At 62.6% G+C, this 16,687-nt stretch overlaps 1 protein-coding gene across 6 annotated transcripts; it reads left to right on the top strand.

The window, feature by feature from the left end:
• Window positions 1-51: 51 nt before the first annotated feature.
• Window positions 52-14,838, top strand: LOC100352725 (golgin subfamily A member 2). 6 transcript variants are annotated; one of them, XM_008251006.5, is made up of 27 exons: window positions 52-214; window positions 1,503-1,625; window positions 2,426-2,506; window positions 5,879-5,986; window positions 6,257-6,300; window positions 6,418-6,481; window positions 6,865-6,921; window positions 7,078-7,158; window positions 7,988-8,026; window positions 8,210-8,272; window positions 8,358-8,451; window positions 8,539-8,645; window positions 9,507-9,565; window positions 9,878-10,019; window positions 10,674-10,763; window positions 10,874-10,981; window positions 11,156-11,243; window positions 11,442-11,788; window positions 12,041-12,154; window positions 12,652-12,897; window positions 12,976-13,051; window positions 13,270-13,364; window positions 13,569-13,784; window positions 13,873-13,975; window positions 14,068-14,174; window positions 14,254-14,404; window positions 14,486-14,838. In XM_008251006.5, the coding sequence occupies exons 1-27, from the start codon at window positions 128-130 to the stop codon at window positions 14,698-14,700; spliced, it is 3,105 nt and encodes a 1,034-aa protein (XP_008249228.4). In that variant the 5' UTR covers window positions 52-127; the 3' UTR covers window positions 14,701-14,838. The 6 variants fall into 6 exon arrangements, with proteins under 6 accessions (XP_008249228.4, XP_008249229.4, XP_008249231.4 ...); XM_008251007.5 differs by lacking the exon at window positions 2,426-2,506; XM_008251009.5 differs by lacking the exon at window positions 5,879-5,986.
• Window positions 14,839-16,687: the final 1,849 nt, after the last annotated feature.

The raw sequence follows: 16,687 nt of genomic DNA, 5'->3' as shown, positions 1-16,687 counted from the left end.
CTTGAAGCGTGGAGGCCACGCCCACCCAGCCTCCTCGCTCTGCCCTGACCCGGCCTCTTCTGGCTCAGTCACACAGCTGCGCGGTAGCTGCCGGAAGCAGTTCGCATTGGCTGCCGGGATCGCGGTGATGTGGCCCCCCCTGCCCCCGCCCCCTCCCCGCCCCGCGATGTCGGAGGAAACCCGACAGAGCAAATTGGCTGCGGCCAAGAAAAAGGTAAACCGCTCGGGGTCGCCCCCCGGCCCAGCCCACTGCCCCCTGACGGCCGGCCGGTCGGTGGCCGGGGTCTGGGCCGCTCTGGACAGCACGGGTCGAGCCCCTCGGCGCCCCCTGGCTTTGCCCACCCGAGTCTCTCGGCCAGCCCCGCCCCTCAGGCCCAGCCCCCGCCCGCGCTCGTGGCCCCCGGGGGGCTTCGGGCCATTGGCTCCCGGGGCCCCTCGGCCCAGCCTCAGACCTGGCCTCCGGCCTCCCGAAGCCGGACCTCCTCGGGGTCCGTGGGCTGCGGTCTCCAGGGACTCGGGACCCAGCCCCGCGCCCCCTCCCCCTGCGCGGAGCGGCGACTCGGGCGTGAGCAGGGCAGAGTGGAATGCAGTGAGGCCAAGTCGCCCTCGGGACTGTCATTACCCCGGCTCGGGCTTTGATCTCCGGGCCACGTCCCTAAGAGGCCTCACCCCCTCTCTGCTTCCTCCCGCAAGGGGACTAGGACTTGGGGACCCCTTCCTAGCTGGGACACTGACCGTGTGAGCTGTGTCCATTCGCGGAGAGCTGGAGTGTGGGCAGTGTTTCTGGGTGACCGCGGGAAAACTGGATTGGTTTCCCCCAGGTTTCTGCTCTCCAGAGACGTTTTGGGGGTGTGCGGGTTCTCAGGCTCAGGTCAAGTTCCCTGGTCCTGGGAGCAGATGCCCCCAGTCAGGCTCTCTGGAGTGACCGCTGCGTGACCGTCTGTGGGCCAGATCTTGGGAGGCCAAACTTTATGGCCTGACCCCCCCCCCCCCAAGGGCGTTATTGAAGCTGGGGGAGCAGCGTGGTGAGGCCGCCCTGGAGCTTGGGTCGGAACCTGGCTGAGGTCCTAATGGGCCCTGGGCTGGGATCCTGCCTGGTTCTGCCCTCTCCTCGGTCTCCAGGGTTCCTCGGGTGACCCTGGAAGTGCTGTGAGGTTCTGATGTGGAAGAGAGGACCAATGTCTTGTTGCCAAACCACACAAGTACAATTGCTGACGACATGATGTCTAGTCTTCTCCCTCTACCTCTGGTTTTGCCCACGGCAGCTGCTGGCCTGGCAGAACCCCAGACGTGAGCGTTAGAAGCTGATTTTAAATCCATCATTCCCTTCTATGAGAGCACGTTGTCAGGTCCTCAGACATAGACTGATGGTTCCGGCCCCTGCAGGGTTGTGGTGGCATGAAGTCTGTGGTGGACGTGAGCGTGTCTGGGGACACTGTGCAGTGGGAGGTGACCGCGGGGCGTAGGGCATTCCAGAGAATCCACTGCTGCTCCTCCCACAGCTCAGAGAGTATCAGCAGAAGAACAGCCCTGGTGGTCCCGCAGCAGGAAGGAAGAAGAAGAAACTGAAAAATGGCAGCAGCCCCGAGACAGCCCCTGCTGGGGGCTGTCACCCCACCGAGGATGTGAGTGGTGGCCGGCCAGGCCCCGGGGGTGAGGGCTGAGGGGCAGTGGGGTGGGGGTTGGGTGTGAAGAGGACGATGGAAGGTGGCGGAAGGCAGTGTAGACGCTGGGTAAGAATTCTGGGTTGAGTGCTCCCTTTCCCTCTCTGGGGTGTGACGTAAGGCAAATCGTTGAAGCTCTCTGGGGCTCTCTTTGCACATCTGTCACGTGGAGTGGGCTGATGTTTGAGTTTTGCTGTTTTCGTCTTCATCCAGAGCACAGGGTCCTGTAACCACTCCTCGTCGCTGGTGTTTGCTACTTCCTCATCCCTGGCCTCGAGGAAAAGCCAGGCCAGTGAGAGCAGGCCCGGCCATCGGGCTGTCCCTTTGGCAGCCCCAGGCACTGGGCTGAGGCCGTGGCTCTGGGTGACCTGAGAAAAGTCCCATCCTGCCCTGGGCTTCAGCTTGGTTGCATTGGAACAGCGTCTCCTGATTGTGAGCTGTAGCCTCCGTGTTCCAGTGAAGGCTCAGGCGGAAGTCTGGCTTTGCACACGGAGAGTGGGGGGTGTGTCTGGGCAGGGTCTGAGAGCCGTGCTGGTCCACGACAGCACTTCCTGTGACTCTGGGGTCTGGGGACTGTTCCCTCTGTCTGGTAGGCAGCAAGTGGCCAGTGAGAGGATGGGGAGCTGGGGACCGCGGTCTGGATCTCTGCTCTTCCTCGGCCTCCGTTTCCTGAGCCCGCGCTCTCCCCGCGTCCTGGCCTCTCTCTGAGCCACGTCTCTGTTTCTTCCCTGCCCTTGTTTCTCCCTCTTCGCCACCTCTAGATTCAGGACATTCTGAAGGTGCTGGTGTCCGACCTTAACCGTTCCAATGGGGTAGCGCTGCCCCCATTGGACAAGTGGAAGGTGAGGCAGTGCCGAGGCCCCCTCTCTGGCTTGCTGTCTCCCAGCTGTGCATGTCCCCGAGGCTTGTCTCGTTTGGGGGAGCCTCTGTCTCTGGCCTGTTTTATGTTGCTGCCATTAACCCTCGGCTGCTTCTGTCTGCTTCCTCCCCTGCTTGGCTCATTGACTTTTCCCCTTCCCTCATGTCTTTTGTCATCTTGGGGAGGGTAAGGCACACCTCAAAGATTTGGTAATTTAGGAATAACTTCCAGAGCAGGTCTGTGGGGTTTTGGGCTTTTGAATGCCCAGTGCGGTCAGACTAGGAGAGATTTGAAAAAATATAAACGCTGTTTCGTCTTGCCTCTGGGCAGGTAGACCAGCTGGAAGTTAGGGAGTTTTCAAATTGATGAATCCCTTTTGGTTTGAGAGTAGAGAAGGTAGACTCAAGAGAAAATGAGTTGGCTTTCTAATGGCAAGGATGGAGGTTAGCTTTCAGAGGAACTCACGGGCAAGGACGGGAGGCTACCCAGACAGACCAGTGCCAGGACGCTCTGCCCCTCGTCTCTATGACAAACCAGATGGGATGCTTAACCGGAATCACTGGGCCCGCGGATGGCAAAGGCATTGGCTGCACAGTGGTAGAAGTGGAGCAGGACAGGAGGCGCCGGGGGGGTGACAGTCCTCTGAGAGGGGCAGGGGAAGGCGGCAGTGGGCCAGCTGCGTGGCCAGGTGGGGGAGGTGGGTTCTGAATGGACTCGTGGCTGGAGGAGGTGGCGTTTGAGGCCATGTGAAGACTAAAGCTGGTACCATTCACCCCCACATGAAGAGTGGGGAGGCAGAGGGACCATGAGGTCACAGGCCGCATCGTGAGGTCATAGAACGCCTGCAGGCCTGCAGGGAGCCTGGGGGTGGGGGAGGGGCAGGGCCCAGGCACATGGGGCTAGGTAGGCCATAACCTGCAGATGATGCTGGCACGTCCTGTCTAACTGCCCCAGGGCCTTCAGCCAAGCCAGTGTAGCAGGGCTGATCCGGAGATGGGCCTGGGGGAAGGGACAGGTGGCTGGTCAAGCATCAGGGCTGCTCCCACCCAGTTAGGTCCGGCCAGGGGCCGTGACTCACTCTGGCCTCAGAGGAGACACCAAGTGGCGTAGTGTGGGCAGGGCAGAGGCACGGAGAAGTCCTGACAGCTGTGTGTGTGGCTCATAGAGGCTCGGTTACTTGAGCCATCACCGGTCTCGCTGGGTTCACATGAGCTGGAAGGTGGCGTCAGGAGCGGGCGCTGGCAGCAGACCCAGGCTCTCTGAAGTGAGGTTAGGCCTCTCATCTGGCATCCTGACCACTAGGCTAAGCTCCCACCGCAAGACTTAAAATTGTGAACTTGGTTGTGCACAAAATAATCACGGTACATAGATTCAATTTTTATTTACTTATTTATTTATTGGAAAAGCAGAGTTACAGAGAAGCAGAGAGAGAGGGAGAGGGAGAGGGAGAGGGAGATAGAGAGAGGTCTTCCATCCGCTCATCTACTCTCCAAATGGCTGCACATGCCGGAGCTAGGCTGATCTGAAGCCAGGAGCCTGGAGCTTCCTCCAGGTCTCCCAGGTGGGTGCAGGGGCCCAAGGACCTGGGCCGCCATCTGCTCCCTTCCCAGGCCATAGCAGAGAGCTGGATCAGAAGAGGAGCAGCCGAGACTTGGACTGGTGCCCATATGGGATGCTGGTGCTGCAGGCGGTGGCTTTACCTGTGTTTAGCACTGGCCGCGGTACCTATATTTAGAATTGCTCAGAGGGGCTGGTGTTGTGGCAGTGGGTTAAGCCACCTCCTATGACACTGGCAGCCATGTGAGTGCTTGAGTCCCAGCTGCCCCATTTCTGACCCACTTCCCTGCTAATGTGCCTGAGGAAGCAGCAGAAGATGGCCCAAGTGCTTGGGCCCCTCCACCTCATGGGAGATCGGATTGGTGTTTCTGACTCTTGGGCTTTGGCTTGGCCTGGCCCAGTCTGGGCTGTGGTGCCCATTTGAGGAGTGAACCAGCAGATGGAAGATTCTCTCTGAGTTCCGCTCTCTCTCTGTCACTCTGCCTTTCCAATAAAATAAACCTAACAAGTGAAGGAAACTGCTCAGAGAAGTGTTCTCCCACTCCCCCATGGCTCCTGTGTCTAATCTTAGAGATCAGTGAGAACTGAGATGCTGAAGGGCCTGGAGCCTGAGTCCACAGCTGGGCGTGCAGCCTCCCCAAGGTCTCAGGCCTGGCCCGCTGCTCTTGCTAGATGGTTTCACAGATGTAGTCAAGGCAACAGTGGATTCTGAGGACAACATCACTGTGGGCAGTGGGTTCCAGGCCATGGTCACGGTGAAGCTGCGGACTCAGCACGCCTCACCCTCATCTGTAGGCTTTGCAGCCTGGACTCTAAGGAGGCAGCCGATTGGGCTTCTCAGCGGCCAGGGCTGAAGGGTCCAGAGAGCAGGCAGCAACCCCCCACGTCCACTCAGCTCCCCGGGCTGGTGTCACGTGTTCAGCCATCTTGGCTGTGTGTGGCTGTCTGGCCTGCGGACGTGAGGTGGTCTCCAGAGCCAGATGCTTGGACTGAGAGTTAGGCCTGAGCCTGGGGAGAAGCTGGATGGGGCTGGCCGAGGGAGGGGGTCCCGCTGGGGGAGGAGGAGGGGAGGCTTCTGCGTGGCTCCGAGTACTGGATCCCAGCGTCGTTCCCTAGCAGTGTTCCTGGGAACGAGGCGCCAGGACCTCCATGTGCCAGGTCACAGGGCAGACGTCTCACCTGTGATTTCCTGCTCATTTTCGGTAGAGCAGGTGTTCCTGGGGCTGAGAGGTGCGCCATGAGGCGCTGTGGTTGATTTTATCTCCAGGAGGCAGGGAGAGGCTTCCTGGGCAACATTTCTCCTTGGAAAGGCCCGAATCGGAGAAACACAGCGATGGGTGAGGCAGAGCGGAGGGCAGGGAGAAAGGGCGGAGAGCAGGAGAGGGGAGGGGGCCCCGTCACCACGGCGGCCTCCGCCCAGCAGGGGCCTAGAGTTAGGGTCCCTGTGTGGCAGAGACTGCTTTCTGGGGGAACACAGCCATGCGCCCTGATTTCGGTGCCTGTTCCTTCTGCCTGCTGCGGCTGCCAGAGGGCAGAGCCTTTGCTGAGGCCCAGGGAGAACCGGGGCTTGTGTCCACGGAGGTCGTACCCCCCTTCCTTTGAGCTTTGGCTACCTGGCAAGATGCCACATGTCCAAGCCTGGTCAAGCCATTCCCACAACCCCTGTGGTTCCCAGCATGTGTGACTGTCACTCTGACTGTGCAACATCTGTCCCACCTGCCCTGCACCCTGTGTCCATGGCAGCGAGGCACCTCCTCTCCTGCACGGCCCCCTCATCCCCTGCTGTGTTCTGTGACAGGCGCCCAACGACTGTGCGGCTCCTGCAGCACCCTCTGCTGATGCCACCGTGTTACCTGGCGGTGTAGCGTCCCCTGGCACTAGTCTAACCAGCACGGCGCCGACTCAGGTTTGTGCCTCTGTCCTCTGCCTGCTCCCCGTGTGCTCGCGCCGTCTCCCTTCGCCGAGGCCTGCGCCTGCTGTGCGTGCTCTTCTCCCACCTCCCGGCGCTTGGTTCCCAGAGCCAGGCACCCTTCCTGGGCCCCGGGGCTGGGGGCCAAGATGGGGCTTTCTCGTGAGGTTGTGGCAGTGCAGGTTGCTGGGAGGAGCGGGGCTCCTGCCACCCCTGGGGGGATCTTCCTGGGAATCAGGTGGTCACTGTCTCTCTCTTCTCCCTCAGAACCATGCTGCTGACCATGGCCCTGCCCTCATAGATGAGACCAAGTGAGTGTCTTCCTGTGCGGGCAGCAGTCCCGAAGCCGTGGGAGTGAGGGCAGCCACGGCCTGAGGACCTCTTTTGCATCAAGCCCCTGCACCCCTGACCTCTGTGTCTGTCCCTAGGACTTTGTCATCCACGGAGAGCCTGCGTCAGCTTTCTCAGCAGCTCAATGGTCTTGTGTCCGAGGTACCCAGGAACTGGCCTCAAAAGGGAGGACAGAGAGGAAGGGACAGACGTGGAGGCTGGGGTTGCTGAGAGCGGGGCATCCTGGACAGACTGACTGCTGGGCAGTGCTGGGCACGCTGGGGGACGGCTTCTTCGTGGAAGCCATGCAGTGCAGGACGTGGCCTTGAGAACGGTGACTCTGTCTGGGCACAGGAAGCGTAGGAAGAGCAGCACTTGCGAAGGGAGGGGATGGCGATGAGACCCAGGAGAAGCTGGCATAGAGGGTTATGGGAGGAAGAGGCCAGGCTGGGCAGAGCAGTGGTGGTGGGGAGGAGAGGCAGTCTGAGGGCAGGGACTTGGCGGTGGAGGGCGCAGCATCTCCAGGGGGCTCTTGTCTCTTCTAGTCCACATCCTACCTCAATGGAGAGGGCCTCACGGCTTCTAACATGAAGGATCTGGAGGTGAGTGGCTCTGCAGGCCCGCCCCCCTGCCCTCTCCCAGCGGGGGCCGGGTGCCCCACTGCCAGCTGAGACAGCCCGTGCCCCCAGCCCTAATGACTGCTCTCTCTACCTCTCCCCCAACCCTCCTGCAACTCCTGCTCTCTGCATGCGCCTCAGAGCCGGTACCAAGAGCTGGCAGTAGCCCTGGACTCCAGCTATCTAACAAACAAACAGCTCAGTAACACCATAGAGGAATTGGTAAGAGTCCAGTGTGGTCCCCTGATTCCACGCTGCCCACCCTGGGATCCCTTTCCCCACAGAGCTCTGAAGAAAGGGGCTGGGGGCCCTGGGGCCGAGGGAGAGTGGGAGCTGGGGCCCAGGTCTCAGCTGGAGGGACCCCAGAGCATGGAGCATGCAGCATGGCTCTTCCTGTCGCTGCCCTCTCCACCTCCTCTTCTCCAGACACCCCTGCTTGCATCCCGGCCACACTGGCCCTGGGACGGTGGCCTCTCGGGGCAGCGCTGGCCACGAGCCGCTGTTCCCGCCCTGACTCCGGCCCTGACTTGAGTTTGAGTTTGGACAAGCGCCTCTCCTCGCTGGGCTTGAGTTTCCCAAGGAGGTGGAAATGGCGGTTGTCAAAGGTCTCTCTTAGCTCTAAGAATCCAAGATTTCCAGGCTCCCTGGGACATAAACCTCAGGGAGAAGGGATCTTAGCTGTGCTTTCCACTGCTGTATCCCTGCTGTTAAGAGCAGCCCAGCCCCCGTGCAGCACGTGCTGAGCTGTGGAACGACGCGCGCCCTGTACATCCGAACCTAGCGGAAGGCCCGTCTTTTCTCACGTCCATTTCTGGAGCCTCACCTTACTGTCCCCCGAGGAGACTCCCGATTCAGACGAGCTCCATAGCTGTGAGCGCAAACCAGCAAAGACCCTCGTGCTCTTTCCTTAGGAGTGTCAGGACAGGTCCTGGCCCACAGGGCCTGAGAACGTGCCAATCCCGCCCTGGCCCCCTGCCCACCCCCTCTTGCTCTGGGAGTGGAGTCGAGGGGACATCCTAAGTCACCTTCCTCCCTTTGACTCTCCCCACAGAAACAACAGAACCAAGAAACTCTGGATCAAGTGGAAAAAGTAATGTGATTTCTATGTCTGCTCACTGCATGGCTGCTGGTCTGCACCCCCCCGCCCCCGCAGGGCCCTGAGATCTGATCTCATCCCTGGGCCCGTCCAGGACCATGGTGGCATCTGGGGCCGTGTCCTGTGCCATGCCATCTGTGCTGCCCCAGTCAGGGAGATTCTTTTCTCTTCCTACAGGAGAAGAAAGAATGTCAGCAGAAGTTGGCCAAGGAGCAGGGGGCTTTAAGAGAACAACTGCAGGTGAGTGACCCGTGGTGACCCTCGCCTGCCCCAGGAGAGCAGTCCTTCCTCTGGCTCTGAGCCCGTGTTTGGCTTCCTCCTAAAGGTTCACATTCAAACCATTGGGATTCTTGTGTCTGAGAAGGCGGATTTACAGTCGGCCCTGGCTCACACCCAGCAGGCAGCCAGGCAGAAAGCAGGTGGGACTGAGCCCCCCCCCCCCCCCAGCCAGGCACCTGGCAGGCCTCTGGGGGCCCGGGGCTCCATCTCGACCCCTCTGCTTCCAGGAGAGTCTGAGGACCTTGCTAATCGCCTGCAGACGACCCGCCAGCGCGTCGGAGAGCTGGAGCGGACGCTGTCTGCCGTCTCCACGCAGCAGAAGCAGGTGGACAGGGTGAGCCCGGCCGCCTGCCCAGCCACTGGCAGCCTGGTTTCCTAGCAGGGAGTGAGTGGACAGGTCCCTTCTGCAGCCCGGAGTGGGCCAGATGCAGTCCGGGCCATTTCACGCGGCTTTCATTGGTGCCAAAGAACCTGGGACCGAGTTGGGTGGTGAGTGGGGGTGGCTGTGCAGGGAGCACTGGAGACCAAGCGCTGGGAGCAGGGATGGGGTGCTCGGGCTGGGAAGGCCCAGAAGAGCATGCGAGTTAGCATCCGTGAGGGGCCGTGTCGGATGGGAGAGGGGCCCTCAACCCCAGGGAGGGGAACATGGGGCTGGGGGCGTTTCCCCTCTGCTGTGGCGAGGGTAGACTGTGTGAATGCTGCACCGTCCTTCAGCAGGTGACAGAAGCTTAGACACAAACTCGGTTTCCCTCCGCGTCTGTGCCCTCATCCCTGGGGGAAAACGGGCCCAGAGCATGCGACCAGGATGCTCAGGTCTCAGACAAGCGCTGCAGCTCTGCACTGCGTTTTGCTGTTTTGTGTCTCTCGACAAAGAGGAGGGACAGTCACTGCCTCCTGGGGTAGCCGTGAGAATCAAGCGGGGCCGTGAGCCTGGGCAGTGGAGCACTGGGAAAGGGTTCAGAGTGACGCTGTAGCAGCAGGGCCACAGCAGTGCTGCCCGCTGTCTCTGAGGCTCCGCTAGCCAGCGGGAAGTCAGAGCTCCTTCCCTTCCTCTTCTGCCCTGGGCTTGGCAGGCCTTGCCGGAGAGCGAGGGTGAGCAAGCGTGGCTGAGGCGTGTGCCTGTGGCCACTGTGACCAGCGCCCCAGCTCCACCATGGACCTGCCCAGTCCTGACGGCGCTTTTCTGTGTTTGCAGCACAACAAGGAGTTGACCCAAGAGCGAGATGCTCTCAAACTGGAGTTATACAAGAACAAGTAAGAAGGGGAAGTGGGGAGGAGTCTGGGGGACTTAGCACAGGTGAAGAGGGGAGGGGTGCCGGGGAGCATGAGGAGCAAGCGGCTGTACAGGTGGGGCGTGTGCACACCAAGCTCTGCTGCCAGCTGTGCCACCGGCTCGTGCGATGGCCTCAGGCAGCTCAGGTCCTCTCTGGCCTGCCCCGTGAGCGAGCTGGTTGTCGGGGCCCCTCCAAGGCCAAGGTTCTTGGGAGGTGCAGCAAGAAGGTGGGTTGGTCACCAGCGTGGTCCTCTCTGTTGGCTCACTGCCCTCGCTGCCACCTCTCACGGCAGCAGAAACAACGAGGACCTGAAGCAGCAGAACTCTGAGCTCCAGGAGAGGCTTCGCGTCCTCGAGACAGAGAAGAAGGCCCTGCAGCTGGGCACGGAGGAGCTGCAGAAGAAGCTGGAGATGTCCGAGCTGCTGCTGCAGCAAGTACGCGCCTGTGCCGGAGCCCAGCCCCAGCCCCAGCCCGCGGGCGCCAGCCCAGGCCTGTCAGGGAGGCCCCGGCCAAGAGCTGGGACTTCTGAACCCTTGTTCTGGTCCTGCCCCAGAAGCCTCCCGGAATGGCTAGAATTCTGCACAGAGCCCCTGCCTGACCTACACAATCAGAATCTCAGACACAGCTCTTCAAACATTTGTATTCGAGCGTCTCGGTTTCCACTGGGAAGGCAAAGGCAGGCAGACAGAGATGGAGGGAGATCTTCCATGCACTAGTTCATGTCCCAGATGCCTGCAAGAGCCAGGGCGGGGTCAGGCGGAAGCTGGGAGCTTGAAACTCAATCCAGACTCCTGTGTGGGTGTCGGGAGCCCTGGAGGCCGTCCCCTGCTGCTTCCTCAGTTGCACAGTAGCAGGAAGCTGTGTGGGAAGTGCACTAGCCGTGACTGGAGGCAGGCTGTCTGCTATGGCATGCGGGCATGCGAAGTAGCCACCCACACACTGCACCGCACACGCCCCCAAACCCTCGTGTCATCCATGCCCTTGGTAGGCTAGCCTGGGAGCCCCAGCCAACACTTGACCTCTTCAGTGACCCTGAGTCCTGCGTTGGCCCTGAGGGCTTCCTTTCTCACCTTGTCCTCCCCACTCAGTTCTCTAGCGAGTCTGGCGCCTCTGACGGTAGGCAGCAGCTTCAGCAGGCCATGGAGGAGCGGGCCCAGCTGGAGAAACACGTGCAACAGGTGCGGCTTGGCAGGAGGAGGGGGGCTTGGGAGGAGACTAGAACCCGGGCGGCCAGGAGCAGGTGAGCATCCGCGATGCCTCCTCCAAACTTCTGCGTCCATTCTCGAAGCTGCTGGAGACGCAGACACACCTGCGGATGGACAGGGACCGCTACGCAGAGGGCCTGGAGGAGGAGCGTGCCCTGTGGCAGGAGAAGATGCAGCAGATGTCTGCGCAGGTGGGCAGCCCCGTGGACAGGCCCCTTCGTCTTTCTGGGTGTCTGTAAACGGGCGCAGCACGGGCACCTGCTGTGGCCTGCACCAGAGCTGGTCTGTGTTTGGGTTTGGGGCAGTGTCGTTGCAGAGGGAGGCGGTGGCCCCCGCTCACGGCTCTTTTCCCTGTCTCGGGGCAGCTGTGCACGCTGAGGGAGGAGAAGGAGCACGGCCTGAGTCGGGTGCAGGAGCTGGAGACCACCGTGGCCGAGCTCAAGAGCCAGAGGGGTGAGCAGGGGCGGAGGTGGCCTGGGAGCAGGACGGGGGTCGGGCGCCCGGCGAGGGTGTTGTGGCAGAGGGAAGCAGGGCTGTGCCAGGGGCTGGCGAGTCTCGTCATCTTCTGAGGCTCGGTGACCTCATCCGCAACAGGGGTGGCGCACCCACTGCCCGCCGTGCACGGCCCCTGATGGCTGCTTCCTTCCTCAGCGGAGCCTCCCGCCCCGGAGTCCGCAGCGCCCCCCGCGGGGCCGTCGGCGGCGGAGCAGCAGCTGCAGGCGCAGGCTGAGCAGCTGCAGAAGGAGCTGGAGAGCCTGGCGGGGCAGCTGCAGGCCCAGGTGCAGGACAACGCAGGCCTGAGTCGCCTGAACCAGCAGCAGGAGCAGCGGCTGCTGCAGCTGGAGCGGGAGGCGGAGCTGTGGGGCAGCCAGGCCGAGGAGCGCAAGCAGATCCTGGAGAGCATGCAGAGCGACCGCGTGACCATCAGCCGCGCGCTCCTGCAGAACCGGGAGCTCAAGGAGCAGCTGGCCGAGCTGCAGGATGGCTTCGTGCGACTGGTGCGTTCGGCCTCCCTGGGCAAGGCCTCTGGCACAAAACACTTCCCTCTGGGCCTCATTCCCACCCCCCACCCCTGGTCAAAGGGGACAGTGTGGGCCTAGGGAGGCGCCCTGGGAGCCAGGCCCCTGCTCCAGCGTCTGTTGGAGGGGAGGGCTGAGTCTCAGCCCTCCCGGCACTGTGGGAGGTGGCACCTGGTGCTGGGTCCCGATGCAGCCGCTTTGGGTGGCAGCGGATCGCTTCTGTCTGTGCAGAGCAATGACAACATGGAGCTCACCAGCTCGCTGCAGGCCGAGCAGCACGTCAAGAACGAGCTGGCCAAGAAGCTCGGCCAGCTGCAGGAGAGGCTGGGGGAGCTGAAGGAGACGGTAACGCTCACCGCCTGCGAGGGGTGGGCCATGGGCACAGGTCTCTGGGGAGGGCGGTCTAGGCCCAGGAGGGGGCCGCTCCAGGCTGGAGTGACAGGTGACCCCCACTGTCCTGCGGCTCTAAGAGCTGGTAGCCCCGGGCTCCTCCCGGGGCTGGACGTCATTGTCCCAGGGAGAGGCGTGTCACCCAGCTCCACTGGTCACTGCACAAAGCTGCCCCTTGCTAAGCCTCAGGTTCCTGACCAGGGAACTCAGCGTTTCCCTCTCCAGGTGTTGAGGAGGAGCTGAGGTTGTGCTTGTAAAGGAGTAGGCACGGGCGTGCCCTAGAGGATGCCTTCCCTCTCGCGTTGGCCTCAAGTGAAAGTGATGGGAAGAAGGGGATGAGTGTGAGGCGGGGTGCAGGAGACACGGGGCCGTGCCTCCCCTGCAACCAGCGTCATCGGTAGCAACCCCCGCCTGCCCTCACGCTCCCCCCACCCCCTTGGGTCTCCCCGCAGGTGGAGCTGAAGAGCCAGGAGGCTCAGAGTCTGCAGCAGCAGCGCGACCAGTACCTGGGCCACCTGCAGCAGTACGTGGCCGCCTACCAGCAGCACGCGGCTGCCTACCAGCAGCTGAGCTCCGAGAAGGAGGCGCTGCACAAGCAGATTCTGCTGCAGACGCAGCTCATGGACCGGCTGCAGCACGAGGAGGTGCAGGGCAAGGTGGCGGTCCAGGTGGCTCGCCAGGAGCTGCAGGAGACCCAGGTGAGGGCTGGCGGGCCTGGGCGGGCCCCGGGGGAGGACCTTGCACCTGTGTGCCTTCTCACTCTTCCTGGCCCCCAGGAGCGCCTGGAAGCTGCCGCCCAGCAAAACCAGCAGCTGCAAGCTCAGCTGGGCCTCCTGGGCCTCCCTGGAGAGGGTGAGTGAGGCTCCCACGGGGGAGGACGCAGCTGTGGGGGAGGGGGAGGGGGCTTGGCAGCACAGCGTGGATTGAGAGAGACTCTGAGGACGGCTGAGCCCTCTCCTCTGGGCAGTGGCTGCCCTGGGCCCCCCAGGGAGGGTGGGCGCAGAGGGGAGCCCTGAGCTTTCCTCCTTCCCTCACCGGATCATCTGGGGTCCCTCTGGCTGTGCCCTCAGGAGATGGGGAGGAGGAGGAGGAGGAGGAGGAGGAGGAGGAAACTCCCCAGGCCAAAGTGCCCGTCCCAGAAGACCTGGAGAGCCGAGAGGCCGTGGTAAGCCAGGCTGTGCCCTGTGCCTCTCCATCCCACCTTTCCCTGCCTCCCTCTGTGGCCCCTCCTTATATCTTGATTCCCCCCTCCCCCACTTTGATTTCTCTTGACCTCACACCTATCCTGGGAGCCAGTGGTGAGATACCATTCCTCCCAGGAACAGCAGGTGCACCTGCACACACGAACTCATTCACCTCTTGCCCGTAGGTGACGTTCTTTACGTCGGCTCTCGCCCGAGCCGAGGAAGAGCGGGCCCGACTCCGCGGGCAGCTGAGGGAGCAGAAGGCTCGCTGCCGGCGCCTGGCTGTCCTTGCCGTGCCATCGCAGGGGGAGCCCGAGGGGACCTCAGCCGCTGGGACTGGGGGTGACTCTGTGTCTGGGGAGACTCACCAGGCCCTCCAGGGGGCCATGGAGAAGCTGCAGGTGAGGGGTTCTCTCCCGCCACGGGCCAGGAAGGCTGGGGGCTGGGGCCGGTGACCGCCGAGCCCTGACCCCATGGTTGTGGCTCCAGACCCGCTTTCTGGAGGTGATGGCGGAGAAGGCGGAGCTCCGAGAGCGGGTAGAGGAGCTAGAACACCGCTGCATCCAGCTCTCTGGAGAGACGGACACCATCGGTGAGCCGGGAGCGCGGGCCCTGGCAGGGGGAGCTGCATGGGGTCGCGTGGGCCCGCCTCTGAGCGCTGCCCGCCGCCCCGTCTGTGCGCAGGAGAGTACATTGCCCTCTACCAGAACCAGAGGGCAGTGCTGAAGGAGCGGCACCGGGAGAAGGAGGAGTACATCAGCCGGCTGGCCCAGGACAAGGAGGACATGAAGGTGGGGGCCCTGGACCCTCCTGCCTCTTGGGGCGGGGGCCGAGGCCCAGGGCAGGGGCGCTGAGCACCTCTCCTTGCAGATCAAACTCCTGGAGCTGCAGGAGCTGGTGCTGCAGCTTGTGGGCGAGCGCAGCGAGTGGCAGGGCCGAGTGCTGGCTGCCGCCCCGGACCGCGCTGACCATCCCGCTCCTGCGGCCCCAGCCCTGCAGGACGCTGCTGACCCGCAGGCTGGTGAGGAGAGCGCCCTGGGCACGGGGGGCAGGCCGGAGCAGAGGCGCTGGCGGCTTGCTCAGAGCCCCCTCTCTCTCCAAGGGCTTGGGGAGGTGAGCCTCGCCGACACCGTGGAGCCTGCGCAAGGAGAGGCTGGGGAGGGCTCGTCCACGCAGAACCCTACCGCGCAGCAGATCATGAGGCTGCTGCGGGAGATCCAGCACCCCCAGGAGCGCCCAGGCCTGGGCACCAACCCCTGCATCCCCTTCTTCTACCGGGCTGACGAGCACGACGAAGTGAAGATCCTGATCGTCTAACCCCAGATGCCCTCAGCCCGGAGAGCCCCGCCCAGTCCTTGCCACACCCCTGCAAGCCACCCCGCCCCCTGCCCCTCCATCCCAGTTCCCTTCCCTCTTAGATAGAACCCTGATGGGGAGAGAAAGGCCTTCCCTCTTAGATAGAACCCTGATGGGGAGAGAAAGGCCTTCCCTCTTAGATAGAACCCTGATGGGGAGAGAACGGCCTCTAGGCTGCCTCTCTGGAGGACCCTCGGGGGCTCCTGGAGCCTCCTCATTTCCAGCTCCATCCTCAGAGGCTGTGACCAACGTAGGCAGCGTTTGTGTGGCCCCCAGAACAGCCCAGACCGGGGGGCTCTCCTCTCCTGGGGCAGTCATCCAGGCAGTTTTCATTGCTCCTCTTGGGCCTACTGTCAGCCTGGCTAGGGTTTAATCTGGCCGGGACATCATGTGGGGGCCTCAGCAGGCACGGACAGGAGCAGGCAAGAGCCATGACCTGGCAGGGACATCTCCAGTGCAGGCCAGCGTCAGGCGATGGTCGTCTCCAAGCCACAGGCATCCGTGGGCGAGGCCATCTTCAGGCCGGAGATACTTCAGGCCAGGGTCATCTTCAGGCCGACATCATCTGTGGGTGATGGCACCTGGGCACAAAAGGCATCTTCAGGCAATGGTCATGGCTAGGCGGGGGCATCTGGGCCAGGGGCATCATGGGTGAGCGTCATCTCTGGGTTTTGTCTCTTACGGGCCAGGGGCATCATGGGTGAGCGTCATCTCTGGGTTTTGTCTCTTACGGGCCAGGGGCATCATGGGTGAGCGTCATCTCTGGGTTTTGTCTCTTACGGGCCAGGGGCAGCTAGGCAAGGATCATTTTGGGTCAGGGCATCTTTGGGCGAGGGCATCTGGGTGAGGGTTGTCACTGGACAAGGGTCACTTCCGGGCCAGGGATATCTTAGGGTCATCTCTGGGTGGGGGCGTCTGGTCGAGGAGGGCATATTTGGGCAAGGGTCATCTTTGGGTGAGGGCATCTTTGATGGGGCATCTCCAGGCCCAGGGAGTTTGGGCAATAGCATCTGGACAAGGGCATGTTCGGGAGGGGGCAGGCTGGGTGAGGTTCCCTTTAGACCAGGGGGCACCATGGTCGAGGGCATCTGGGTGAGGAGGGCGTCTGGGTGAGGGTCATCTTTAGGCAGGGGCCTCGCTGGGCAAAGGTCACTTCTGGGCCAGGGGCATCCTGGGCAAGGTCATTTTCAGGCAAGTGCATCTGGACGAGGAGGGCATCTGGGTGAGGGTCATCTCTGTGCTGGGGCACCTGGACAAGGGTCACTTCCGGGCCAGGGGCATCATGGGTAATGGTCACTCTGGGCCTGGGGCTTCTTGGGTGAGGTCATTTTCAGGCACAGGCATCTGGGTGAGGCATCTTGGGCAGTGGTCACTTCTGGACCAGGGGCATCATGAGTAAGGGTATTTCGGTGAGGAGGGCATTATTGGGTGAGGGTCATCTCTGGGCAGGGGATCTGGTCGAGGGTCATTTTGGGCAGGGCTCACTTACGGGCCAGGGTATCTCTGGGTGAGGATCTTCCTCTGGGCGAGGGCTGTCCCTCATCAGGGAGGCTCCAGTCCCCGAGTCGCAGGGTGGCCTGGGCAAGCTGAGGCTAACTGGAGGCCCGGTCCTTAGCACAGGAGGCGCTCACCTGGCCAGGCGTGGGCCAGCTCTTCACTCCGTGCCTGTGCCCCAGGCAGGCCAGCTGGGAGGCACGGGGTCGGCTGGGGCAGTGATGCAGGGGCGCCTGTCTTCTCACTAAGAGGCATCCAGCAGGCAGGGCCGAGGCAGGCGGGGCAGGCATTCAGGGACTCCCTTTCTTCAGAGGCACTTTGGGGCAGGGCAGCAGGCAGCATTCTGTCAGGCCCTGCGACCGTTGGGGCTAACTGGAGGCCTGATGAGGGGACGAGGCTGCCTCCAGGGGGGCCCCCCACCCCGCCCCCATGTACATATTGTACTTGTGTACAT

Source organism: Oryctolagus cuniculus, chromosome 1, assembly GCF_051225735.1.
Source record: "Oryctolagus cuniculus isolate XC-2025 breed Fujian yellow rabbit chromosome 1, ASM5122573v1, whole genome shotgun sequence".
Taxonomy (NCBI): Eukaryota; Metazoa; Chordata; class Mammalia; order Lagomorpha; family Leporidae; genus Oryctolagus; species Oryctolagus cuniculus.
The sequence above is the reverse complement of the archived record's forward strand: the minus strand, read 5'-3'. Positions and strand labels throughout refer to the sequence as shown.